The sequence below is a fragment of the Simochromis diagramma genome, unplaced genomic scaffold (assembly GCF_900408965.1).
Source record: "Simochromis diagramma unplaced genomic scaffold, fSimDia1.1 OVJJ01000293.1, whole genome shotgun sequence".
In the NCBI taxonomy this organism is placed as follows: domain Eukaryota; kingdom Metazoa; phylum Chordata; class Actinopteri; order Cichliformes; family Cichlidae; genus Simochromis; species Simochromis diagramma.
This window is the reverse complement of record NW_024386801.1, coordinates 1,576,750-1,603,897: the sequence shown is the minus strand read 5'-3', so window position 1 is coordinate 1,603,897 and position 27,148 is coordinate 1,576,750. Positions and strand designations below refer to the sequence as shown.

The window sequence follows — 27,148 nt, the reverse complement described above, 5'->3', positions numbered from 1 at the left end:
TGTCCCCTTGGATCTCAAACTCTGGTGGGCATTCCTTATCACTACTGTAATTTAGTTTGCTTGTTTTAAAGGCTAACACTATAATAAGAAAATAAAATGACCACATCAGTCTCAGTCTTAACCAAGCAGCATAATGTTGCAGAGTCTCATTGTCCTACCAGTGGCACTCGGACTGCAAGAGCTAACAAGTCTATTTATTTACAGACAACAGATGATGGCTGCTCCAAGCGGCCTTGGCAGTAAACAGGGATTGTGATTAAAGTGAGTATAAAGACATTTCATAAATTGTTAAAACTTGTGTTTTATCCTGTTGATTTTTAGGTTTCCAGTCGAAACAGCAAGATGAATACTGCCAGAGAGGCATTGTTAACTGATTGTTGTTGTTCTCCTTTCAGAGATGATGTTGTCAACGAACATCTGGATAAACCAGTGAGCCAACCCGCTTCTGAGAAGAAGAGACACTTTTTCCCAATATATTTCCTACTGATATTCTGCCACTGTGCAACAGTTTTGTTCAGCAGTGGAATTAAAAATCCAGCCAGGCAGCTGGTACTACAAAGTAGAATTAAAATGTGAAATGTTACTGAGCCTTGGAGAACAATTCTTTCTCGTGTGCCCTCCACCGCAAGAGCTCACGGAGGTCACTGACAGAATAGCTGTGAAACTGTTAGGAATTCACCGACTTGCTCGAGGACACTCCAGTAGCATGATTGCTTCCCAGCGTGAGCATTTGAACTTTAAACCTCCTGCAGAAGGGGCGCCCCTTTTAACCACTATGTCAACCTGTTAAACACAGGAGACATTGCCTTCAAGAACACTGGACAGCACTCTTCGACGTGAGCCGTCAGATTGTAAAAGGACGGATTAGTGACCACTGAACATAATGTTCTTATCCTGTCTGTTGACTGTAGGGCGGGATACTGCACCTACTGACAGGACTGTGAAAAAGAGGAGATGGACTGGGGTTGTTTGTTTGTTTTCTTTTTGACTACGATTTTCTTCTCCAACCATATCTAAACTCAGGTGTACAAAAGGAGGTACTATGAGACTGTCACCCTAACCTAGTCAACTCAAAAGCCCCTGGTAGTTGCCTTGGTTTGTTTTTATGAATGTATGAGTGAATGTGTAGACAGGAAATGCAGCGCAGCAGCTGCTTGTGAAAGAACAAACAACACTGATCATCCATCTGAAGCACAAGTCATCCCACCCATTTCTTGTTCATTTCCACCCAATCTCTAATGTTTTTCTTTCTCTGGAGCACACACACAGTATATGCATCATTCAAAGCTGCCTTCATTTGTTTGAATGTCTTTGAGTAGCAGAGAGGGACCGGCAAGGGTGGTGTCATTGTTATCTAAATATGTGTGATTCTCTGTTGTGCACTATGGATTTCTGTTAGTCTGGACATCCTGGAACCAAGTGGCCTTGGATAGTCGTATTTTAGTCGATACTTATTAATGCGTAAATGTATCTAAGAGTGTATACTATATTAATCACTGCCCTTCACTGCACAGACTTATTTCGGACGATATACTCACTGGTGTATATGCGTGCACAGAGCAAATGCATACACAAAAAAAATTATTTGGCTATTCGAGTGTCCTCCAACAAGTTTGTTTTAGTTCTTTGTTCCTTTACGGTTCCTTCTGCGTGTCAGTACTAAACATATCCTCAGGGTGTACAGTTTCTTTATACGGGTACTGTTCTGAATTATTTGAAGGAGGAACAGCATAAAGAAAGTGAGACTGCAGCTGTGGCAAATCAATCCACCTCATGAAGAAGTTGACTTGTGAGAGTCATTGGCCTTAATAATAATTAACTGCCCCCTTTTTTTTCTTTTTCTTTTTTTAAATATATTGCTTTCGTCAGAGTTAATTGGATTTTAATAGCATCTAATTTGTTACTCTACATTCCACTTAATTTGATGTCAAATCATTTGTCATCACAATGAATTTTGGTTCTTTGTCTGCGAGCCCCACTGGGGAAGTTTAGCAATGGCGAAAAAAAGAATAATCTACCTCATCTAGCCAGTCTGTGGCATCTACAAAGTCTATCCACTTCTTCTCGTACTCTGCCAGACTCCTGTGGGGTGACGTTCTGTGACCAGCATGAATTGATGTTAGCACCACTTTTAGATCTCATGACTGTAGAACTGAGAATGAAATTGCCTTACAATGCTTTACCATCTTTGGCGGGAAATAAAAAGCTTGTGTGTCGGATCTCTGTGACTAATTATGGTGCTCACTGACGACCTCAAGTAGAGGTGATTACTCGGCTGTCTGCAGGTGCTGAGGCGTCCACTGTTCCATGGTATTGCACCTTCATTCTTATCATTTTTTTAAAGATATTATTAGAGAATGATGGACAATATTTAGTATTTTAAGATGGGACTATGTCTTAACTTCTACAGATCAAACGCCATTCCACCTACAGGTTGTGGGCAGTAGTCCAGTCTAAGGTCTGTAATGGGCTGTATACAGTTTGGCAGCATTAGAATGTCTTAAGTTATAGGACGTTGTAATGAAATATTCAAGAAAAGAAGCTGGGTCGGGGAAAGCTAGATGCTATGAGACAATTTTGTAAATGTATCACAGAAGACCTGTCATAGATGATTTGCTATTTTGTTAAAATAGGCAGTATTGGTGAGCTCAGTGGGGCCACTAAGGAGGTAGTGTGTTCACTCGTGCTGTCTAATGTATGAAGGGCAGTTTGTTTTATTTTTTAATAAGGTCTGTAAGGTTGTGATGTTATCTTATGATGTACAGGTGTGTGTGTTTGTGTGTACAGATGTGTTTTGTTTTTTTCTCTCTTTTCTTCTGGTGCATACAATCGGCACCAGATGACTGGAAGTGCGCGTTCATCTTTCACTTTACTCTGCTGTCATCTCTGCACTAGTTGTAACCCAGTTAGGCGTGATTAAATGTGAATCATATTTATTTGCTGTTTTAAGAATTTTTGTACATTTTTGGACTTTGTTTTAATATAATTCTGGCGTCTGTCTCTTTTTCTCTCAATGTTTTTGATGTTTTTAAGCAGTCGTCTTTTACCTCAGTAGCCATTGGAGAAGAAAAGACCTGTGTCTTTCATTTTGAAGTGACGTTTACAAGTTCTTATCTGACTGACATAGATTATTTTGGAAATGGAATGGAGTATTTTCTCTACTGTACATTTCTTAGGAATAAAAAAAAAAGTTTCTCAAACATCACTTTGGCCTTTTTTTTGAGAAATAAACACTGGGTTGTGTTTTTTTTTTTTTTTTTTAAATAACTATTGAAGCAACTGAAACGTTAAAAATAATGAAATGAAAAAGTCCACAATGTGACGGCTGATGCATGACAAAGCATTAATGTATCTGGAGGCTTTACACCATCACTTTTGATTAGTGTTTATCCTCGTGATGAACACCCTCCACAGATTGAATGCTGCTTTGTCTGACCCTTCTCCTGTCAGCAGGAGTCACAGATGTGACGTCAGAGGGCTCCTCCTAATAAAAAGTAATATATTCTTTTGTTTAGGCCTAATGAGGCCAAAATTGGCATTAGAAAGAAAATGCAAATGAGGCATGTAATTAAGGCGCTTTAATTGAGCCCAATTACGCACATTGTTGTGCAACTAGCTTTTAAAATAAGGAAATGCAAAACGCAACATGCCAGTAATGCTAAAGAACTACTATATGATCAAAATGTACTAAAACTTGACTTGATGATGAAGCTGTGGAAACAATAACCAAAGTTTGTTTTGTTTTTATACAAAGGAAACAAGGATGGCAAGTTCTGTGTGTATCTCTTGCCCCACCCACTGCTCGTTTTTATTATTAACAAAACCATAAGGTTTTTGTTTTGTTTTACAAACAGTGAAATGAATTTTCCGTATTTTTCCTCTTTTTTTTGTTTGTTTGCAGGGTAATTATGTCACCAGCAAAAATATTTTTTCGTTCTTGTTTGGTTAATCGTTACTTTGTTTTTGCTTCCTCTCTCTAATATATCTTGACGACTGGTTTCCGCTGTTGGAGTAACCAATCAAATTATTCCAGGGAAAAGCTTTAGCCAATCATTAGGCTTCTAAGCAAAGCGACGGGGTGAGAAAGAGAAAACATACAACGGAGGTTGTTGCGTCTCGCAGAGTGTTTATTTTCGTGAGTCTGTCGTCTTAAAAGCGCAACTTAAAAGAGAATGCGGACGTTTTTAGCTGACATAGTCGAGCAAGGTTTTCCGATGATCTCTGTTCATAAAGCGACTCTCGCCGGGACTGTTTACAAAGTCGTCTTCACCAGCTAAGCTAGTCGCTGTGCACCAACACTGAGTAAGTCGGGCTGCTGTTAGCCTAAGGTAACTTAACGATAGCCCCTGTTTCTTTTCCTGTGTTTAGTCTGCTGTGATAAGTTGTGAATTTGTCTTCTACAAAGTAATTCTGATTACGATAGAATTTTGTGAGGGAAATAACCGCTGAGGAAGCGGCACCTGGTTGTTTTCTCTGTTTCGCCGGTGTTATAGGTTGGCGTTTTATTTTTACCCCAGAACAACTGTTTTCTGTTCCGCAAAGAGGCTGCCGTGCTTTCTCAGTGCAGTTTGCTTTAACTCGTGGCGTTTTCTGTCTTAAACCAGCTCCCACCTTCTCTACCTAAAATGGCAGCCCTGCTACAGCGACCCCACGCGGCTGTGCTCTGTTTGTCGATACTCTACTTGACCGGTGGCATGTCCATCCCGGACCCCAAGCAGAGAGAGGCTCTAATAAAGCAGGAGTCCTCCATGCAGACAGGTGGGCAGCAGGTGTTGACTGACGCCGAACAGCGTCTGAATGCTCGCCTGTTAAAAATGAAACAAGACGAGATGGAAAGAGAGGAATTCCCTCCTGCTATGCACTTCTTCAAAGCCAGGGAACTCATCAGGAACAGTCCCATCTTCAAGCTGCTGCAGAAAATGCCTAAAGGTACACAGCTACTGACAGAAACATGGATAGAACCTAATTTTGACACAATAATATTGTATTCCCAAAAGATATTGGAAAATAACAAAATTCTCATTTAGGAAATGTTGCAAAATATTTATGCAGAGTCTCACAGTTTTTATTTCATTACAATTTTATTATTCACGGTTTCAGGTGGAGCTCTACATCTCCATGACTTCTCCATGGTAGATGTAGAATGGCTGGTGAAGAACGCGAGCTATCGGCCACATTGCTATATTTGCTTTACTAGCCGGTCCGTCAGATTCATCTTCTCGTCTCAGCAACCGAAGCCTCTGCCATATTGCTCTTCTTGGTCCCTGCTGGAAAGCCTCAGGGCCAAGACCGTGAACACCACGGATCTCGACAACAGGTGATCTTGTCTGTGTTGCAAAAAATAATAATTTAGAAAGAGACAGAAACACTCTTGCGTAACTTTTATGTAATCGTCCCACCGAGTTCTTTAATCTTCTGTGAGGCTTCTTATTGGTATATTTAGTTTTCTCTGCATTTCCATACATTTTCCTGTCAATGCTGAGATCATGTGTGAGAGCACCCCCGTAACACATGGCCTCGAGTGCACCTCTGATTTTTGACCTCTGGCCTCCTAAAATTAATAGGTAACAGTATCAATTTGTCCTTCTTGTATTTGTATTTTATTGGCACAACTAATTGGCTTTAAATCTGTGAAATATTACATCCGGATATTATCAGTTAACTGAAACTATTAGGAACAAGGTGAAGTCTCATTAAAGGGAATGAAGTCTGTTATCGTAATCATAAACAGCCCGGCTATTATGAAAGGTAGGACGGTTTAATTTGACAATGTAGTGATTGTTGTTTTTCAAAGAGTTAATAATAATCCTGCATAGTTTTAACTTCAACCTCAGGAAAATGTTAACAATATAATGTTTTGTGCATGTTTGATGTATGGAGTATAAGCCAGTTGTTGGTCTTATCACAACCATATCTGCATACTTGGTCTTAGCATCATGGGCAACCTGACGCTCTTCACTGATAAGGATCCAGAGGCAGTGTACCCCACTCAGACTGTGGTGTGGAGTATATTTGAAGAGACCTTCCAGGCAGCGTATGGTCTGGTTACTTATGCTCCTGTGTTCAAAGACTATTTCTACCAGGGCCTCAGCCAGTTCTACATGGACAATGTTATGTATCTTGAACTTCGCGCTATACTTCCAAAGGTATTTTAATACTTACATTCTAGCTATACTCTATATATACTGATTTCCCTGTGTGTCTGATGTACCCAATGGATTCACACGTGTTAATTTGTTCTTCTTTGTTGTATTTAGATATATGATTTGGATGGCCGCACTTATGACAAGGCCTGGACTTTGAAGACCTGCCAGGACATCTCAAGGCAGTTTGTAGCAAACCATCCTGACTTTGTTGGCGTGAGAATCATCTTTACCGCCAAAAGGTTGCTGCGCTGAGTGCTTTTACAAATTAGTCAGTGCTATTTATTTATAATTCCACACTGCTTCTGACAGATAAAATGCGGATTTAATCACTGATCAATTCTGCCTATAATAATTAGAGGTATTTGTAACTGGGGTGGCACGGTGGTTAGCACTGTTGCCGCACAGCAAGAAGGTCCTGAGTTCAATTCCACCATCAGGCCGGGGTCTTTCTATGTGGAGTTTGCATGTTCTCCCCGTGTTTGCGTGGGTTCCCTCCGGGTACTCCGGCTTCCTCCCACCGTCCAAAGACATGCAGCTTGTGGGGATAGGTTAATTGGATAATCCAAATTGCCACTAGGTGTGAATGTGCGAGTGAATGTGAGTGTGAATGGTTGTCTGTCTCTGTGTGTTGGCCCTGCGACAGACTGGCGACCTGTCCAGGGTGTACTCTGCCTCTCGCCCTATCACAGCTGGGATAGGCTCCAGCGCCCCCCGCGACCCTGAAAAAAAAAGGATAAGCGGAAGCGAATGGATTGTAACTATTGGAGCTATTTTGTTATATTTTGTAACTTATTTAATTTAGTTAGTTACTGTTCTTACCGTCTTGGAGCAACTGGAATTGATAAAGTATTCTGTTCCTGTGTATTTCAGGACAATAAACACTAACACAATGCTTAAAGTTGTGGAGCAGGCTATGGAGCTGTACAGAGACTTTCCTGATATCATGGCTGGTTTTGATCTGGTAAGAAACACTTTTACAGTTTGAAATCATTGAAAACAAAACATGCTGGAAGATCCCAAATGGACTGAAATGGTATCGTGGCTTCTATATTTGTTGAAAACAAGAACACACGAAAACTTGTGTTTGCGTTACAGGTGGGTTGGGAGGATGGCGGGAGACCCCTGTGGTATTACAGAGATGCCTTGTCGCTCCCTGTAGAGAGAGGGGTCCCACTTCCTTTCTTTTTCCATGCTGGAGAGACAAGTGAGAATTCATCATGATTCCAGTGTACCAGTATAACAATCACAAGTTTGTTTTTAACCCCCATATGTAAAACTGCACAAATGTGAACTTTACTATATGTTTAATCCAGAGAGTGCAAAAAAGTATTTGTAAGTCATTCATTTTCTTTGTCTTTACTGTGTGCAGATTCTCAGGGTACGGAAGTAGATCAGAACATATTGGATGCTCTTCTCTTTAATACGTCACGCATTGGACATGGATTTGCACTAACGCGCCATCCAGTCGCCAAAGAGTGGTCTAGAAAATATGGGGTTGCTGTGGAGGTGTGCCCCATCTCCAACCAGGTACACTGCTATCTGCCACTATACTGTACATCAGGGGTGGGCAGTTCCAGGCCCCGAGGGCCGGTGTCCTGCAGGTTTTAGATCTCACCTTGGGTCAACACACCTGAATCACATGATTAGTTCGTTACCAGGCCTCTGGAGAACTTCAGGACATGTTGAGGAGCTAATTTAGCCATTTAAATCAGCTGTGTTGGTTCAAGGACACATCTAAAACCTGCAGGGACACCGGCCCTCGAGGCCTGGAGTTGCCCACCCCTGCTGTACATGGATGGTAATGTTTTCCTGTTTGTAGTGCGAGTGGACTAAAACCCTTTGTCTCATCTTCTCCTTCCACATACCCTTACCCAGGTGTTGAAGTTGGTCAAAGACTTGCGAAACCATCCAGCTGCTGCACTAATGTCTGAAAACCACCCGGTTGTCATCAGCTCTGATGACCCCGCCATATTTGGTGCATTTGGCCTCTCTTATGACTTCTATGAAGCTTTCGTTGGTTTGGGGGGCATGCGGTCCCATGTAGGCTCCCTTAAACAGCTGGCCATAAACTCTATCAGGTGAAGCTCTGCTAAGATGTGACTTGTAGTTGCATTGTGTGCGCCAGCATGCTTTTGGGTGACTGATGTTCCCTGTGTCTGTGTTTCAGGTATAGTTCTTTGAGTCCCGAGCAAAAGGAGAAAGCACTGTCTCTGTGGCAGAGAAGATGGGATAAGTTTGTCTCTGAAAATGCCTTTTAGTAGTAAACTTGCATTTGAAAACGACAAACAATGATACAAGCAGTCCTTTCTGCTGTGAAAGGGGCCTTTTGTAGGACAGTCGAAGCTGAATCATGAGTGTAAATGTCAAAAACTGCTGAAACAGCCACTGAGCAGGTTTGTGGTCGGCACAAATATAGTGTTGTTGCCCACAATGTTTTGTAATGAATGAAATAATTATGTGTCATAACATGTCGGCTACTGTGGGGGGAAAAAAAGCCTTTAAAAAAGGTAGAACAGACTCACAATGCCATGTTAAATACAGTAACAGTGTCACACAGCTTTAAGTGATCGAGCTGTTAACTGCTGTTTTATTCTCTGTGGTTCTCTCGCATGTTGCATAAGCGTGACGGGTAGCTTTTTTGTGTGTGTTTTAAATCATATGACCTATGGAACACTTTTCTTTAAAGACAGCATTTTTAAAAAAAACATCTGTAAGACTTTTTACTTGAATGTAATTTTAACACTTACGCCTTCAACTGACTAGTAATTAATATTTGCTTATGCAGGCAAAACTGCGCGAAAGACTTGAAACACAAAAAGTAATCATCTTTCAGAGGCTACTTTTTAAAGCAGTACCTGAAATTTAATTAATAGTTTTCAAATCATGCAAACATGAATGTTCTGAACTACATTTCACATAAAAGCAGCTGGTTATTCATTGTTCTTTTTATGTAACACCATCACTGGTATCAGAGCAGTGCATCACCCCTCATCTGCTGCAGGTGTTGAACTTGGAGAAGAAGCTGTCATCAATACATCCTCTTTTAATGTCTGGTTTCCTTAAAAATGAAGCGTTGTTAAAAACAGCGAGACAGTGTACACTGTGTTAAATTTAATAAAAACAATTTTGCTCAAAAGTTACTAACTGTTGTTTGTGTGTTTCGGCCAGTTGGGCGTTGGCGCTGTCCAGGTCTCGCCTCAGCTGCCTGTTCATTCGTGCCTGCTGCCGCTCAATAAGCAGAGTGGCACGAGCTGAGTTCAGGCGCACGCGATCGTGCCGCTCTTCTTCTTGTTTCTTCTCCAGTTCTTTTCTCTTTACATGCACAGACAACACACACATTAGGAGAAAAATGCTTAATATGGGCTAACTTTTAAATAATCCACACTTTGAGTGCAAACATGTATTTTTTTTTTTTACCCTCTTCTCCTCCATTTGATGTTTCTGGATTTGAATGATCTGCTGCAGGCTCTCAGGAGCTGTTCTCCTGTCACTGCTGGGACTCAGGCCGGGCACGGCCACCGTACTCGGGGTACCTTGAAACTGGCTTTGCCTGCCATTGATTTCTTTGTCTTGACGGCGCTTTTCTACAGCCTTTGCCCGTGGAGACACATGAGTAACAAGGTGGAAATAAAAAATGTTTATTGAAGCCTATAGCAGCGTTTAATGCAGTTAAATTCCTCTGACTCACCATAGACCGATTGAAGTCTTTAGTGGCGATGGCAGCTGCCTTTCTCCTTTCTATCTCAAGGCTCTGAAGTTGCACAGCTCTGTTGTCCATTTCTACTCTGCTTTGGTCATAATGCTGCTCTAAAAATTTCAGTAGAGACTATGACGTGAGCTTGACTTTTGTGTTTGAACTGAGCATGTGTATCAAGCATGGTTTTAAGGCAAAACCCACCTTCCAGCTCTTGTTGATGCCTTTCCGCTGCCTGCTCAGTCTGCTGCTGGGTGAGCCACTCTCTGAGCTGTTCCCTCTGGTTCTGCTGCCTGATCTTACTTTCTGGGTCTTCACCCACCAGGCCAGGAGGCATCATCTGTGCATCACTCTGCTCTACTTTTTTAATACGGCTGGGATCATTCAAATCATACTCTCGCCGATCTTCAGGGTGCTGGTATTGCTGCCTGTAGGCGACAACGGCTTTTTCCAGTGCACGCTTCTCCTTCATTTGGCGGCTGTCGACAATGCAAGCTACTTTGCCATAACGGAGCATATCAGCATCTGCATGACGATCACATGACACACATATATCACAGTTCACTTTAATGAAGGACTGAATGACATCACATCAGGAAACAAATTTGAAGTAACTCACCATAAGCGTTTTGTTCCTTTTTTGCAGCTTCTACTTGTTCCCTTTTCTCTCTCACCTGCTCATCTAGGGCTTCCTTGTCAACCTGTAGAACAGTCATTTAGAGACAAACACAGTGCGTTAAGCTCCTCTGCCGCGGACTTTCCACTTCTGTTTAATTCAGACCCACGGCAGAGCCTCAAACACGCACCCCGATCGTCCTCAGCTTGTCATTAAAAATCCTTTCTTTTCTTTCAGTCTCTATGTCGCGACGCTTCTCCAGACTGGCTCTGGCGAGGCGCTCTGAAAGTAGTTCCGTTTTAAGCATTTTGGCTCAGCGGTGGCTACAATTTAGCTGAGGATTTGCTCCTATCGGAAACTTAGATTTCAAACACACTGGTTGCTAAGACACCAGTGTTCGCGAGCCGTCGTAACACCTCGGCTTTTTCCGGAGCACTCACCCCAGATGCGATGCCTCGGATCGAAACATTTCAGCTAATGAAAGCAGACCGACTCACATTTGCTCGTCACGTTTTTGAGATGAACATCACCAAACTATCCAATCGATCCTTTTTCCTTCTCCCAGAATGTTAGTTTTGATATTTCTATTCGGCGTTGAAGCACAATCCTGCCACTTAAGCTCTAAAGAAAAGATGTTTGAGGGACACGCAACAGTATTTTCCCATCACGCTCAGATTAAAAGTTCCCTGATGTCGGTTTCCCATCACTTTTGTATCTTGATGACATATTTCCCCATGCTCATCGATGACATCTCCGTGATTTGGTTGAGATGAGAAATGTAAACGTGCATCTCCACTGACATTCTGGTACTCATGAGCTGAAATGCTTCCAGCATGTTATACACAAGCTCAGCATAATTCTCTGCTCTCTGATTGGCAAGAAAGTTCTGGACACCCTGCACAAATGCTTCCCAGTCCTGCTGATTTCACTTTCCTTTAGGACACGTCATGAAGCACGAGTTCACGGATAAAAGTAACAGGTGATATTAACTAGTCTGTCTGCATTTGGTTACAATGAAGCTTCTGACCTAATTTGCAGACTTTACGAGACCTTATCAACGTTACACATGTAGCAGGATGGTATAAGCGAGGCTCTATCACCTCCCTCCCTATGCTCATTGACGGCATCTGTTGTCGCTCGCTATTTGGTGGCTGCATTTTAACTATGGGGCGCCGTTTGTAAAGTGAAACATGCTGAAATTAACGGCAACATTTTTCCACATTTAGCTCAAAACCTTACAAAAACATGTTTTTTCGAGTCATTTTTTACAACATTTAGTAAAATATTTGTAAGTTTTCATATTTAAAACACAATTTTAAATGTTAAATCTAAATGTTAAATGTCATTGTTACAGGAAACTAACTATATACTATACGGATCAACGGAAATACCAAAATAAAAGCTTTACAAAAACCTCCGGTGCAAAAGTGTGCCGGTAGGTAGTGGTCAGATTGGCTGTGGCTGTGTCCCAATTAAGAGACCGCACGCTTGAAGTACGCGCACTACGTGTACTACGTACGGTGCGGTGCGTACGAGAAGTGCGGAAGTGAGAGGATTGTGAAATGGGACGGTCTACCCTTCTTCGCGCTGTTCAGGTTGCCTAGCAACCATGATACTAACTGCGAGAAACGTTACACACAGCATTGTGTGACAGAAATGAAGGAGAAAAATGTTTTTTTGTTAGTTCATTTTTGTCATGACATCACTTTGATTAGTTGAGTATCTGAGGCTGAGACCACAGGACTGTAAAACATGATTGTTGGGCTTCATTTATGTACTGAACAGTCATATAAGATCAGTTAGTAAATAACAATTAGCTAATGTTGTTCATGAGACTAAAATCATCTCACTGTTGTAATGTAAATATAATATGGCTTTTATATATTTATATATTACAGCAGTGAGCTTGAACTCTGGGTCAAAGATTCAAGTTGCAGTTATTTATATTTCCTATCACCTAAAATCTTCACTCAAAGACAAGCATCTTTGACAGTGTATGTACAGATGTATTATACATAAGAGACAAATATTGTTCGTTTAACATGTTGGCATTACATTACATTTGGCTCAATGCTTACACATGTGTAAAAACAAAATGTAGGAGCTGTGAAAACTGTTTCTGATAGAATGAAGAGTAGACTGATATATGAAATATTCCTTTATTGGGTGTGAAAATCAGACCATGTCATAACTGCTTTAAGTCACACAGAATAGCAGAGGTGTGGACTCGAGTCACATGACTTGGACTCGAGTCGTTAATTTTATGACTTTAGACTTGACTTGAAAAAATGTTCTAAGACTTGTGACTTGACTTGGACTTTTACACCAATGACCTGGGACTTGAATTGGACTTGAACCGGTTTACTTGAAAAGACTTGATATTTTACCCCAAATATAAAATTTAACATGCATATTATATAGAGATTGAAAATGTGACGTCATTCACGGGTAGAACCGCAAAGGATTCTGGGAACTCGTGGCAAGAGGTACTAGCGCACGCAGGCTTTCAATTAAAATCAGTTATACAGCGATAAAAAGAAACACAAAAATGTCAAGAAGCTGTTGTATTATTAACTGCAATAGCCGGTCGCATGACAGCCACGGGAAGCCGACGGGTAAAGAGATCGGTTGTTATCGGATTACGTCGTTGAAGAGAAATTGTTCGGGCCATGTTTCCGAAGTAACAAAGAGGCGACTGGATTGCAGCCATTCAAAGATCAAATATAACGTCCCAGAACACTCCAGCTCACAGGTTAGTCTGCTCCAAGCATTCCCACAAAGGTCAGTCTTCTGTTGTAGTTAATGCGTCATTTTTCTTAACATAATTGTGTGGATGCTTTAAGCATCCACACTATTGAGTTCCTCTTGGGACTTCCGTACACTTTTTGGCACTTAACTACTTCCACAATTTTCAGCCGATTTTCACCGTTCAAATTTTAAAATATTCTGCTATTTCTGCTAATTCCTGCTATGTCTTTTGGTATTTTTCACTATTATACTTTTTAAAATATTAAGCTTAATTTTTCCCTCTGAAATGAATGGGAAACTTCTGCAATTCTGCTAAAATTTGCTTGTTTCTGAAACTTAACTACTTCCTCATATTTTCACGTAGAACAACCATTCAAACTTTAAAATGTTCTCAAATTATTGGGCTATTCAGGTATGATTCAGCTTTTTCAAATCTTTTACCGTTTTACTTTTATGCCTCTTAAAGTTTTCAGTTGCAAAATTGTGATTTTTCACAAAATACATGCGTTGTTATGGTTGCTATGCTCTTGGCTTCCAGTGTGCCACTGAAGCTTTTGCAGTCTTCTCTTCATGTCCGAACAACTGTTTGCTACTTGCTCAATTTTCACTCAACTTCCACAAATTATACATCAAAACGTAGGTATTTTTGCTGGCTTTCAGAAAATGTCACTATCATTGTTGTGGGATTCATAGAATTTTGGCAAATCTCCTCAGACCAACACAAGGTCTCAAAACTCTGCATATAAAGTCAATGGAGAGCTTGTTCAAAATCATCGCTGGATTTCTGTAATGAGAGGCATATTCGAATCGTCATATCTCCTTAACCAAGCGACTTTAAGACATGAGGCTTGTCCCGGTATATCTTCAGACACTCCTGACGCTCACAATTCAAGAATTTCTTTCTCACCTATTACCGTTCTGAAATGAGTTGGACTTGTTTGAGGGTAGGAAATTTGTCCTTCGCTCAGATTTCATCAGCTTTCAAACTCTGGAAATGAACCACTTTTTTCTCTCGTCATAACTTTTTGTTGGATTTCCACAGAGACCTGAAAATTTACATGAGTGTTCACCAAAGCCTGCTGTCTCTTACGGTGAAAGAATGATATCGATACTCCAAATAGATTTAGAGTTACAAAGCGTTGTTTGATGGCAAGTCAAGGCAGTTTTTGCTTCGCTCTACTCAGTTATGGTGCATTAGAAGTCAAATATCTTTAATAATTCATATTTTAATGATAAATTGTTAACACTGGAAGATTCCCCCATCTCTTCTGAACAAAACGGTGTAAGAATGACCGCTCTAGCCCCTACGGTTAGGAAATTATGGTCATTTGTTTGAGGGGAGTCCTCACTATGAGAAATAGACTGCAAAGATCCTGTGTCTCTCTCTGTGCTGCAGGCACCTGTTTTGGTGGGAAAAAGTGCACAGGCTCTCTGATTGGTGGATTCAAATTCAGCAGCTCCCAGGCTGACCTAGAAACTTACTTCTCTCTCCCTGTGTGTGTGTGTGTGTGTGTGTGTGTGTGTGTGTGTGTGTGTGTGACAGAGAGAGAGAGAGAGAGAGAGAGAGAGAGAGAGCCTTTTTATGGCATGGTCTTATTCTAAGATTCAAATTCAATATATTTAGACTGGTTGACTGAATTGGATCTTGTGTGTGTGTCTCTCTGTGCATGTGTGTTTCCTTATGTGTACATATTTGTGATTGTGTGGCTGTTATATATTTTTTTGCTGATTTTTTTTCATTTAACAAGTATATTTGAGGGACCCTCAGCATGTTCAGCATTTTTTCAGCTGTCCATTTTGCTTTTCCAATTTTTCTGTTTAAGTTATTTCCAATATGCTAAATCATACTATTTCTGCTATTTTATAAGATTTGTGCAAAATATAGTATTTCTGCCAAATACAGTATTTCTGCTTTTTATAGGATTTGTGCTTAATATAGTATTTCTGCTAAATTATAGTATTTCTGCTTTTTATAGTATTTGTGCTAAAACATAGTATTTCTACTAAATGTAGTATTTATGCTTAATCATAGTATTTCTATATATTTCTGCCAGGTCCCCAGGCAGCCAATCCTCTGTGAGGACTGAGACATTCAAATTTTCAAATCAGGGCCTGCACGGTTTCCCAGCCAATCATATATGTGGGCTGAGGAATACAAATTTGCATATTGGGGCCTTCATGGCTTCTAAGCCAGCCAATCATATCTGAGGGCTGAGGAATTCAAATCCACAAATCAGGGCCTGCACGGCTTCCCAGCCAGCCAATCATATATGTGGTCTCAGGCATTCAAATTTGCATATTGGGGAATTCGTGGCTTCTAAGTCAACAAGTCATCCATGTCATATATCTCTAAAAATTCATATTTTAATGATAAATTGTCAACACTTGAAGATTCCCCAATCACTTCTGAACAAAACGGTGTAAGAATGACCGTTCTAGCCCCTACGGTTAGGAAATTATGGTCATTTGTTTGAGAGGGAGTCGTCACTATGAGAAATAGACTGCAATAATCCTGTGTCTCTCTGTGCTGCGTGTGTAAACAGAAGCACCTGTTTTGGCGGGAAAAAGTACACAGCCACTCTGATTGGTGGATTCAAATTCAGCAGCTCCCAGGCTGCTTGACTGAGCTAGAAACTTACTTCTCTCACTCTGTGTGTGTGTGTGTGTGTGTGTGTGTGTGTGTGTGTGTGTGTGAGACCCTCTTTAGGGCAGCATCTCATTGTTGGAAAAAAAATATAATAAATTCAGACTGGTTGACTGGCATAGACCCTCTGTGTGTCTCTCTCTCTGTGCATTTGTGTATACATATTTGATTTTGTGTGTATCTGTTGGCTGTTCCTTCTTTTTTTTTTTTTTTTTTCTTTTTCTTTTTTTTTCACAGGTGAACAACAATTAGTTTTGAGGGAACTTAACCATGTTCCGTTTTTTTTTTTTCAGCTTGTCATCTTACTTTTCCAGTATTTTCACTTAAGTTATTACTATTCTGCTCAATCATAGTATTTGTTCTAAATCATTTTTAATATGCTATATTGTAGTATTTCTGCTAAATCATACTATTTCTACTATATTATATTTTTCTTTCTAAATATAGCATTTCTGCTATATAATTGTATTTCTGCTATGTTATAATATTTGTGCTAAACCAGAGTATTTGTGCTGAAACATAGTATTTCTGCCAAATGATAGTATTTCTGTCAAATTATAGTATTTGTGCTAAAACATAGTATTGATTTAAAATTACAATATTCATAGTTCATCACAGTGTCTCTGGTAAATCACAGTATTTCTGCTCTGTTGTACTATTTTTCTAAATCATAGTGTTTCTGTAATGCTTAAGTATTTTTGGCTAAATATATTCTTTCTGTTATCTTATACTATTTCTCCTAAATTCTTGTATTTTTGAGAAGTTATCATGTTTCTGGTAAGTTACAATATTTCTGCTAAGTTCTGCTATGCTATTGTATTTCTGCCAAGTATTATGTTTCCTCTAAGATATTGCAGTTCTGCTAAGTTATTCCATTTTAGCAAAGTTCCTTTGCTTCTGCCAAGTTTTTACAATTTCTGCAAATTTTCAGCTTTTTCAGCTAGTTTTTGCATACAGCTTCAGCTTTAAGCATCCACACTGCATTTTCGCAGGAAATGCAAATTTTTCTAGTTGGTGATATAGGTTACAAGCAAGTCTGGCGCTGAACAGAAATTGTCGCGCTATGCTCCTTTGTTTATTGTGCATAAATAGTGAATTGTCCTGACACAATATTGTGTTTCGCTTCTGTTATTATGGTACATTGACAAAAACATATACTTTTATTCACAGGATAAAACAGTTGTTTTGTATCACTAATTGCCCAGTGCGATTACAGCATACAATATTATTGTCACTGCTACATTTCTGTAACGCGTACCAGAAATTATTTCCACTGCTAATTAATTACCGTTGAGCTCAAAGGTCCTATTAATAAACGGTTAACGAATGTGTATTTATGACGACGATTTGTGAGACTGGTAAACTTATGATATGTACGATGGTCTTTACTTTCTACACGGTGCATTTCAAGGTCCTGCACCCATCCGTCGGTAAACTGTACCTGGGCTTGTTGCAGTGACCGGAAGTTACTAAACTTCACGAGTGTATGCACTCACTCCAAGAAGCGTATAATTATAAATATGCATATAAATATGCTAAGATGAGATAGCTGACTTCATCTAACTAGCAAATGTTTTCCAGGCTACGTTGGTGATGCAGTTTTTTTTAAATGTGTATGATATTTTTGTCATGCGATTTTAAAGCCGGTCCTACAAGCGCATCCAAGAATAACATGCAGCTTATCTCAGAACTGTTGGTGAAAATTATTCTTGGAGCTAGGTTTAATTGAGCTGCATTTTAAAGAGGTGCAATTTCACAATTTGTGTATATTTTCTACGTTCACTATTTTGTCATGTGTTGAGAAAAACACAGATTTAAAAATGACATGGTCTAATATTTACATTTAGCATAACTGCAACATGCTTTTTTTCGGGGGTTTTTAAAGACTCGAAAGGACTTGAAATTCAAAATTTCAGACTTGTGACTTTACTTGGACTTTTACACCAGTGACTTGAGACTCGACTCTGACTTGCCTGACATTACTTGAGACTTGACTTGAGACTTGAGGATAAAGACTTGAGACTTACTTGAGACTTGCAAAACAATGACTTGGTCCCACCTCTGCAGAATAGATATCAGAGCCTTAAACAGGCTGACTTCTGTTAAATGGGTCAAACTGGGCAGAAAGTCTACAAACACATAACATCCTTATAGAATATGATGTAACACTATAGATCAACTTAGCTCAGAATATATAAAGCATATAAACAGTTACAGCAATATGATGCAACAAACACAGCAGTGCTACTGATCCAAAATACTCAAAGCTTCATAGAACTGAAACAAACATTTATTTTTAGCTCCATTCTGCTGCTGATACATACTTTAGCTTTCTGAACATTAAACTTGCTGCTGCCTTTCATAGTGTGTAAGTTGAAGGCCCTGAGTACTCTGAGTACTTTCTCCCACACTGAAAACACTGGGATGATCACATTATTTGAACATTACCTAATAAGACTGATTCAGCACAGACAGTTATGTTAAACTTTCCTAGCAGTCCTTCACAAACAGGGAACAGTCTGTCTATTCTCTCCATCTGTCAGCTGCTGCTGGCTCTTCCGCCTCCTCTTCCTCACACACTGCTGAGTTTGTCCTGGTGGATCATCAGGGCTGCAAAGCCTCACAGATGATGTGCAGCAGTGGGTCCCTCAGTCTGTCCTCACTCTGGACACTTGCAGTCGTCACACATGGACATCAAATGTGTGATAAGCTGCAGGATTCAAACACAAGTGTAACTTATAAATACATGTTCATACTTTTATTACACAATCAGAGAGAAAGAAACAGAGAGAGAGTGCAGGACAGACAGACAGGTGACAGTCTCAGGTGTACACACTGCTACACAACAGCACCAGAGAAGGAGGATTTAGTGTTTGTGTTATTACGAGTGTAAACAAGAAGAGTTCCAGATGGTACAGTGGACACATGTGTGACTGCTGTGATTAAAGCATCTTTCTTTCAGCTTAACGAGTGAACCGTCAGCTCGTTCAAACACACGTTAAAGTCCGTTTGGCTCGACACCACCGAACAGAGGCAGCAATATAACATAGCTAACATTAACAGTGCAGTGAATCCTGCTTGTGCCGTGATATTCAGGACTGCAAACCGAGCAGCATCAATGATTTTCAGCTTGTTATGTTTGTGGATATATGACTGACTTTAATTATCCATCAAATCATCACATTCTCTGTAAGATTAAGGTCGACCATATATATATTTTGAAGTAGAGGCTTTAAAACCAAGTTAACGCTGAAAGTACAAACGTCGCTAACGTCACATAACTTTGCCGACATGTGGCCAACAGTAATGTTTTAATGTTCTTCATTATTAAACATTCGCACATAAAGAAGTGACATAATATTCAGAACTTACTTTTGACAGTTCATTCTTCGGCCGCTCCCTTCTGCCGTCTGCTGTATTTTGCGGCAAAATTATCCAATGTGAGTGAAGTTGCCCCCCCCCCACCTTCTTCAAATCCAACAAAAGTGGTATCAAACGTTTGTGCTGGTTTGTGCTGCAAAAATTTTCGTTTGTGGCGCTATCATTTTAAAGATATTAATAAAATCCCATCCATCCATCCATTTGCTTCCGCTTATCCTTTTAAGGGGGTGCTGGAATCTATCCCAGCTGTCATAGGGCAAGAGGCGGGGTACATCCTGGACAGGTTGCCAGTCTGTCGCAGGGCCAACACACAAGGACAGACAACCATTCGCATTCACATTCACACCTATGGGCAATTCGGATTAACCAATTAACCTATCACCACAAGCTGCATGTCTTTGGAGAGAACCCACGCAAACACAGGGAGAACCTGCAAACTCCACACAGAAAGACCCTGGCGTGCTGGTGGAATTGAACTCAGGACCTTCTTGCAACAGTGCTAACCACCGTGCTGCCGTAATAATAACATTAAATAACATTTATGAAGAAATTTAAAGAGGCATGCCAGTAGGTGCGTATCAATGACTGTATAAAAGATGGACGACGCGACAGCTCCCCAAAAGTGAAGCCAAAACGTCTCTATCGCCCCCTGGTGTCTGGCTGCAGTATAGGTCATAAATCCCGCCTCCTCCATGTTAGCGGATGGGACTGGGGTCAGACTAAAATAAATTAATTCTCCTAAGATAAACTTTTTCCAAAGATTCTTTCTTTTGTTATCAATAGTTCTCATCACGCTGATTGATGTCCAATGAGTCTCCTTTCCCATAAGTTTGATTCTAATTCCTACCGCGGTGATGTTAAATTGGGGTGAAACGTCATCATAACAGCTTTGACTGGCAGCTGCAGTCACGGAGAAACTTGCGTATCTCTGTTCGGGAATAGCAGATAGAGCGTAGGCTCTGAGAGGAGGGCCAGCGTTTACACTACGAAAACACGACCGAGTGTTTTAACCTGACAGCCTGAGGTGTTCTTCAGTAAACTGGACTACCCGACAGAAGGACCCGAGGCCCTGCTGCACTTTTACGGTAAGTTAAACGTGTTTGTAAGCTAATCCGTAACTACCGTCCTTAGCTAGCTCCTGAGACCTAGCTAGCTAAAATGAGCACTCGGCTGTCAGGGTTCGTTTAGCTAACCCGTGCAGGTGAATGAATTTACACCGACTAAAGAAATCAAGAGAAACGCCCCGGGCTACTCAGTCACTAATTACTGTTACTGTACTTTTATTACAAGTATTATACTGTAAAAGCAACAGGCTGCATCCTGCTTCAGCTCCTGTGCAGAGCTGAATATTAAATGTGCAAACAACAGCATGCTTTCAGTCTCTTGCCACATCTGTAAAGACAGTAACTTTTTTTAAAAAAAAAGCTTGTACTTCAGTAACTCCTCATTAATCAGGAAGTATGGATTAAAGTACTGTTGTGTACTGTAATACTGAAAAAAATGTAAGAGAACAACTTCAGATCCTGAGTGTGTGAGGACAGAAGAATCAACTCTATTTCAATTTTGAGGGATAAAATTTATACTTTTGGAAGAGAGAGAGAAAAGCCAAATCCAATCTCCCCAGAACCTCGAGCACTCTTTAACCCCGATATGTTTTAATCGGAGACAGCTCTACTTCTCGTTATGGAAATCACTGGGGCGCGGTCCATCTGCTCCAGTAAAACTGGATTTGAAAATCATCAAATGTGCTCTCACACAAGCGAAAGAATGACCGCTCCGCCTCACTTGGTTCCCGTCCTGGGCTTTCACAATAATCAACTAAGCACTGAAATATCAGAAAACAACAACACAAAAAGTCTTGTAATTCTGACTTCCTTATTTCTGCTGACACAGTAAACTCGTACGGTGTCTCCACCGTCCTCCCGTAACAAACACAGCATACGTCAAGAAGGTCTCCTACAGGTGAAATTCCGATACAGCAAGACCCAGAAATGAACATCTCTTAGTTTATATGTAACAGTATCAAACCTGGATTTTATAAACTTCAAATAAAATTTTCTTTAAAGTCTGACTGTTCTGATATCAAAAGTTTTTAAGGTAGACTGTTTTCTTGGATTTGGTAAATGTTTAAATATGCAATTGTAACTCTCTGGTGCCACCTTAAAACCTGTAGTCTGTAATAGGACATGATGTCGTCGGTAAACAGGAAGTAAGTCTGAATTAAGGAGAAGGCATGTGCAGCATGGTGGCCTTAGCCAGATAAATCCAGTGGCATCCACATACATCCTATGCCTTTGGTAGCATTGTGGGTATGTATAGACTTGTTTTATATTTTATGTGCATGTATAGACCACTTTCTTTCAAGTAAGTTCATTTTTCTGTAAGTTTAATGATAAAACCTATCTTGTGCAGTTTAAGCTAGCAATCGCTTATGGAGCTAGTTAAAGGGGAATGACAAATGTATTGGAGGCATTCATTATAGTAAGACTTGTTAAAATCATAATTTGATGTTTGTATTTGACTTAAAAAGGGAAGTAATTCATATGGACATTGCATGTTGACATATTAAAAAACTGGGTTAATATATTTTCATCGTTATATATGTACATGGTGAATAAGTACAGTGATTATGCCTTGTACTGTTTGTTACAGTTTCACCTTTCCCTGTGTCAATAAACCTGTGAACCGGGAATCGTGTCATCAGAGTCTTGATGTGGGGAAGGAGTTTAGCTGACTGCCCAACCATAGCAGAGGCAGTACAGTGAAACCACACTTCCTAGCGGGCAAGATAATGTGGAAATGCCGACAGATGGTAGGGAGACCATCATCACAATCAACTAATGGACAATTAGCACATCTAAGCAGAGATTCGCTGAGAAATTGTTCAGTCCCAGTCAGAAGAAACAACCATGTCAAAAACGCATTCGCACGCTCCTTCTGTGCACTCCTATGCATCATCAACTGGGTCTGCTGCAGCCAAGGCACGAGCACGTGCAGAAGCAGCAAAGGCTCGTCTTTCTTATGCTGAGGAGGAAATAAACCTAAAACTAGAAAAAGCTAAATTGGAAGCCTCAATGCAAATGCTAGAATATAAGAAAGAAACTGCTGCAGCCATTGCGGAGGCAGAAGTGCTAGAAGCTGCAGCTGATATCAATAGTGAAAGACGTAGTTGTGACCTTGTACTAGATTCTGACCCTCTAGAAACTATTCAACGAACACAACAGTATGTTGCGGACCAAGGCAAAGTATCAGAGACAGAGCATCAGCGGCATGAAAGTGTTACGCCAACAAAATCACAGCCGTTCCCCAGCTCACATGGAGTTCAGATCTGTAAGGAAGAAGATGTTCACGAGCCACGACAAGTAAGATTTGAACACAGTTCTGCTACTCCAACCCAGAATCTCAGATCTCAAAATGACTATAGTGGTGCATTTCCCTCAGCCTATCCCATATCTCCTAACGCCAACTATGGCAGCCCCAACCCAAATGATTTTGTGAGATATCTTGCACGCCGTGAACTTGTGTCTACAGGCTTACTTCAATTTAATGACAAGCCACAGAACTACAGAGCCTGGAAACGCTCATTTCTATCTGCAACCAGTGGCTTAGATTTGACTGCGAGTGAAGAGATGGATCTTCTTTTAAAGTGGCTTGGCAAGGAGTCAAAAGAACACGCACAGCAGATCAGAGCAATTCATGTTAATCATCCAGGAGCTGGGCTGGATATGATATGGGAAAGACTTGATAGAACCTACGGCTCAACAGAGGCAATAGAGGATTCTCTCTTCAAGCGCATTGACACATTTCCAAAGGTAGGAAATCGAGACTATGCTAAGTTAACAAAGTTGAGTGATCTTCTGATGGAACTTCTTTCGGCTAAGGATGAAGGAGACCTAACTGGACTTTCATTCCTTGACACAGCAAGAGGTGTCAACCCAATCGTGCAGAAGCTCCCCTTTCGTCTGCAAGAAAAGTGGGCTTCAGCTGGCGCATCGTACAAGCGGCGAGAGCATGTGCCGTATCCGCCCTTTACCTTTTTTGTAGAGTTTGTTAGCCAGGAGGCTAGCATTGCCAACGATCCAAGCTTCAACTTCATCACTCAGACAGACATCAGCCCCAGGACTGAAAAGTTAGCGTGGCAGCCAAACAAGCATAGAGGAATCTCAGTCTGTAAAACGGACGTATCCTCCAGAGCTAGTTCTGATTCTAGTAAGTTCTCATCAAAGCTTGATGATTGTGATAAAGTATGCCCCATTCATGGGAAACCACACCCATTACGCAAATGTCGTGCATTCAGAGAAAAACCGATTGATGAGCGCAAGATGTTCTTGAAGGAGCACAATTTGTGTTTCAAATGCTGTTCAGCATCATCACACCTTGCTAGGGATTGCAAGGTCAAAGTGCAGTGTTCTGAGTGCAAAAGTGAAAGGCACAACACAGCTCTACATCCAGGGCCTGCACCTTGGATAGAAGTGAAGGACCCTGCTCCAGACCATGGCGGGGAGGAAGTTGAAACTTTGCCTCAATCGGACATCACAGCCAAATGCACAAAGGTTTGCGGGGGAGATCTGATGGACCGATCCTGTTCCAAAATATGCCTCGTGAAGGTATATCCAGCTGGGAACAGAGAAAAAGCAGTGAAGCTGTATGCAATTTTGGATGAGCAAAGCAACAGGTCATTAGTTCGCTCACAGTTTTTTGAAGTGTTTGGTGACAAAAGCCCATGTGCGCCATACATACTGAGAACATGTGCAGGAGTAAAAGAATCATCAGGTAGGAGGGCAAGTGGCTATGAGGTGGAATCTCTTGATGGGACTGTCCGCATTCCATTACCCAGTCTCACAGAATGCAATGAAATTCCCAACAACAGGGATGAGATTCCAACCCCTGATGTCGCTATTCATCATGCACATTTAAAGTCACTGGCACACCTCATCCCAGATCTGGACCCAAATGCCCAGATCATGCTTCTTCTAGGGCGGGACGTTATCAGAGTACATAAAGTCCGCAAACAGGTGAATGGTTCACACAACCAGCCCTATGCTCAGAAGTTAGATCTGGGGTGGGTTGTTGTGGGCAACGTGTGTCTTGGCAGTGTCCATAGGCCATCAGCAATCAGCTCCTTCTATACAAATACCACAGAGCTGCGAAAGCCATCTATCTTTAACCCATGCCCTAATGTGTTTTGTGTTAAAGAAAGGTACAGCGCCATCCAGGTTGCAGACCATCTTCCAACATGTCCTGAGCAAGAGTCCATCTGCGATGTTGACCATCTTGGATGCAATGTGTTCAAGAGGACCAAAGAGGATAACCAAGTTGCTCCTTCAATTCAGGACGCTTCATTCATGAAAATAATGAAGGCTGGACTACAGAAAGACACAAATAACAGCTGGGTAACCCCTTTACCCTTCAAGAGTCCACGTCAGCAGCTTCCTAACAACAGGCCTCAGGCACTGAAGCGTCTCAAGTCTCTCATTCACAACTTTGAGAGGAAGCCTGAAATGAGGGAACACTTCCTTAGCTTCATGGAACAGATGTTCAAAAATGGTCATGCAGAGTTGGCTCCTCCGTTGGGTGAGGAGGAAGAGCGATGGTATTTACCAACATTCGGTGTGTACCATCCCAAGAAACCAAAGAAGATCAGAATAGTTTTTGACTCCAGTGCTCGATTCAATGGTGTGTCACTCAACGATGTGCTGTTGACGGGGCCTGATCTGAACAACACACTGCTGGGTGTATTGATTCGCTTTAGAAAGGAAGCTGTTGCATTCTCAGCAGACATAGAACAAATGTTCTACTCTTTCTTGGTCAGAGAAGAGGACAGAAACTTCTTGAGGTTTCTATGGTTCCGTGATAATGACCTCTCCAAAGATATCGTGGACTACCGCATGACAGTCCACGTGTTCGGGAATAGCCCCTCGCCTGCAGTGGCTATTTACGGCCTGCATCAATCCGTTCAGGTCAGTGAGTTCCATGCTGACCCTGATGTAAAGCATTTTGTGATGCGAGACTTTTATGTAGATGATGGACTGAAGTCTCTGCCTACAGTCGAAGCAGCTATCAACTTGTTAAAGAAGACACAGGATGTCCTCTCCAGGTCTAACCTGAGGCTGCATAAGATCGCAGCAAACAAGAAGGAGGTCATGAGAGCCTTTCCTTCAAGAGACTATGCAAGTGACCTTAAAGATCTTGACTTTGATGCAGACACAGTACCGATGCAGCGTAGTCTCGGGCTCAACTGGAACCTTCAAACAGATTGCTTTGTCTTCAGTGTCTCCCAGGAGACAAAACCTTATACTCACCGGGGAGTCTTATCTATCATTAACAGTCTCTACGACCCTCTTGGGTTTGTAGCACCAGTTGTCATACAAGGCAAGGCCATTCTGTGAGAGCTCACTGCTGAGAATGGTGACTGGGATGCGCCATTACCTCGAGACAAGGAGGAAGCTTGGGCCTCGTGGAGAGCTTCACTGACAGAGTTGTCAAGTCTGACGATACCCAGACCCTACACTGAAACTTCACCATCGACAGCTGTCAACAGAGAATTGTGTGTTTTCTCTGACGCTTCAACAAAAGCTATTGCTGCAGTAGCATATCTTAGAGTCACAGACACTGCTGGAAACCAGCATGTGGGGTTTGTCATGGGAAAGGCCAAGCTGGCTCCTCGTCCAGAGCACACAATCCCGAGATTAGAGCTCTGTGCAGCAGTACTGGCTGTTGAGTTGTCAGACCTGATCTCAGCAGAACTTGATCTTCAGCTTAATGCTGTGACTTATTACACAGATAGTAAGGTGGTTCTGGGCTACATTTGTAATGAGACCAGGCGTTTTTATGTGTACGTAAGTAATCGGGTCCTGCGCATTCGAAGATCCTCCAGTCCACGCCAGTGGCGCTACGTGGCCACAAACCAGAACCCTGCAGACCATGCAACACGTTCGGTTGCTGCAGGCACTTTAAAAGACACCAACTGGCTTAGTGGACCCAGGTTTCTGTCCAAACCAGAGCAAGACGTCCCTGACATCACCTTTGATCTTGTGGACCCAGGTTCAGATCCAGACATCCGACCGCTTGTGTCCACATTAAGCACTGCCACAGCATCCAAGCAACTTGGGTCCCAGCGATTCACCGAGTTTTCTTCGTGGCAGTCACTGACTCGTGCAGTCGCCCATCTGAAACATATTGCCAGTTGTTACAACATGATCACAACAAACAAACCTTGTAAGGGCTGGCATCTTTGTAAGACAGGATTTAGTGTTGAGGAATCCACCCAAGCCTCAGACATCATCATTCGAACAGTCCAAGAAGAGGTTTATGGCGAGGAGATCAAATGTATCATAATACACAAAGAGGTTCCCAGAAGTAGTCCTCTGAAAAGTCTCGATCCCTTTATTGATGCACATGGCCTACTAAGAGTCGGAGGTCGTCTTCACTATTCGAGTCTTGCTCAGAGTGAGAAGACTCCTGTGATTATTCCAGGGAATCATCATATTGCAACCCTGCTCATTAGACAGTACCACGAACAAGTTCACCATCAAGGGCGTCTCTTTACGGAAGGGGCCGTCCGTGCGGCTGGATTTTGGATAGTTGGTGGAAAGAGAAAAGTGAGCAGCATCATCTACCGATGTGTGACATGCAGAAGACTTAGAGCTCCAGTAAGCTGCCAAAAAATGGCCAGCCTTCCGGCAGATCATCTCTCAACAGACCCTCCCTTCACAAATGTTGGCCTTGATGTGTTTGGTCCTTGGAGTGTTTCTGCACGCCGGACTAGAGGAGGCCTCTCACACAGCAAAAGGTGGGCCGTGATTTTTACATGTATGAGCGTAAGAGCCGTACATATTGAAGTCATAGAATCCCTCGACACATCCAGCTTTATCAACGCATTAAGGCGGTTTCTAGCAGTTAGAGGGCCGGTCAAAAGT

The 27,148-nt window shown here is 41.5% G+C and overlaps 4 protein-coding genes and 1 long non-coding RNA gene across 8 annotated transcripts in view; 3 read left to right on the top strand and 2 right to left on the bottom strand.

Moving 5' to 3' along the window:
* Window positions 1-3,202, top strand: part of LOC120729451 (cat eye syndrome critical region protein 2) — a 34,554-nt gene extending 31,352 nt beyond the window's left edge. For both annotated transcript variants that reach the window (XM_040025007.1, XM_040025006.1), the window contains exons 18-19: window positions 205-261; window positions 396-3,202. In XM_040025007.1, the coding sequence (XP_039880941.1) occupies window positions 205-256 (52 nt within the window). In that variant the 3' untranslated portion in view covers window positions 257-261; window positions 396-3,202. The remainder of the gene's footprint in view (window positions 1-204; window positions 262-395) is intronic.
* An 847-nt stretch (window positions 3,203-4,049) lies between these two features.
* ada2a (adenosine deaminase 2a) lies at window positions 4,050-9,286 on the top strand. 2 transcript variants are annotated; one of them, XM_040025022.1, is made up of 10 exons: window positions 4,050-4,302; window positions 4,605-4,929; window positions 5,101-5,317; window positions 5,933-6,146; window positions 6,258-6,385; window positions 7,017-7,107; window positions 7,242-7,350; window positions 7,516-7,673; window positions 8,022-8,224; window positions 8,314-9,286. In XM_040025022.1, the coding sequence occupies exons 2-10, from the start codon at window positions 4,626-4,628 to the stop codon at window positions 8,402-8,404; spliced, it is 1,515 nt and encodes a 504-aa protein (XP_039880956.1). In that variant the 5' UTR covers window positions 4,050-4,302; window positions 4,605-4,625; the 3' UTR covers window positions 8,405-9,286. The 2 variants fall into 2 exon arrangements, with proteins under 2 accessions (XP_039880956.1, XP_039880957.1); XM_040025023.1 differs by having other exon boundaries at window positions 4,050-4,328.
* ribc2 (RIB43A domain with coiled-coils 2) lies at window positions 8,847-11,539 on the bottom strand. Of its 2 annotated transcripts, none has more exons than XM_040025028.1 (7): window positions 10,954-11,539; window positions 10,460-10,541; window positions 10,045-10,365; window positions 9,835-9,953; window positions 9,564-9,737; window positions 9,292-9,458; window positions 8,847-9,204 (listed from the first exon to the last, which is right to left on the bottom strand). In XM_040025028.1, the coding sequence occupies exons 3-7, from the start codon at window positions 10,355-10,357 to the stop codon at window positions 9,135-9,137; spliced, it is 843 nt and encodes a 280-aa protein (XP_039880962.1). In that variant the 5' UTR covers window positions 10,358-10,365; window positions 10,460-10,541; window positions 10,954-11,539; the 3' UTR covers window positions 8,847-9,134. The 2 variants fall into 2 exon arrangements, with proteins under 2 accessions (XP_039880962.1, XP_039880960.1); XM_040025026.1 differs by lacking the exon at window positions 10,954-11,539 and adding an exon at window positions 10,647-10,916.
* A 3,638-nt stretch (window positions 11,540-15,177) lies between these two features.
* Window positions 15,178-16,281, bottom strand: LOC120729449. The gene is made up of 2 exons (XR_005694940.1): window positions 15,844-16,281; window positions 15,178-15,810 (listed from the first exon to the last, which is right to left on the bottom strand). It is a non-coding gene; the product is annotated as an uncharacterized LOC120729449 (long non-coding RNA).
* Window positions 16,282-21,453: 5,172 nt separating this feature from the next.
* LOC120729443 lies at window positions 21,454-26,745 on the top strand. The gene is made up of 2 exons (XM_040024996.1): window positions 21,454-21,538; window positions 21,882-26,745. The coding sequence occupies exon 2, from the start codon at window positions 22,139-22,141 to the stop codon at window positions 25,616-25,618; it is 3,480 nt and encodes a 1,159-aa protein (XP_039880930.1). The 5' UTR covers window positions 21,454-21,538; window positions 21,882-22,138; the 3' UTR covers window positions 25,619-26,745.
* The last annotated feature ends 403 nt before the right edge of the window (window positions 26,746-27,148 follow it).

What these genes read in the sequence shown, in the direction of transcription:
- ribc2 (XM_040025026.1), bottom strand. Translation starts at nt 10,763, where the DNA reads ATGCTTAAAACGGAACTACTTTCAGAGCGCCTCGCCAGAGCCAGTCTG. An exon ending in GCATCAACAAGAGCTGGAAG is followed by an intron (nt 9,954 to 10,044) that starts GTGGGTTTTGCC and finishes TGAAATTTTTAG; the next exon opens with AGCAGCATTATGACCAAAGC. An exon ending in GCCGAAACACACAAACAACA is followed by an intron (nt 9,205 to 9,291) that starts GTTAGTAACTTT and finishes TTCATTTTTAAG; the next exon opens with GAAACCAGACATTAAAAGAG.
- ada2a (XM_040025022.1), top strand. Translation starts at nt 4,626, where the DNA reads ATGGCAGCCCTGCTACAGCGACCCCACGCGGCTGTGCTCTGTTTGTCG. An exon ending in TTCGCGCTATACTTCCAAAG is followed by an intron (nt 6,147 to 6,257) that starts GTATTTTAATAC and finishes TGTTGTATTTAG; the next exon opens with ATATATGATTTGGATGGCCG. An exon ending in ATCATCTTTACCGCCAAAAG is followed by an intron (nt 6,386 to 7,016) that starts GTTGCTGCGCTG and finishes TGTGTATTTCAG; the next exon opens with GACAATAAACACTAACACAA.
- LOC120729443 (XM_040024996.1), top strand. Translation starts at nt 22,139, where the DNA reads ATGTCAAAAACGCATTCGCACGCTCCTTCTGTGCACTCCTATGCATCA.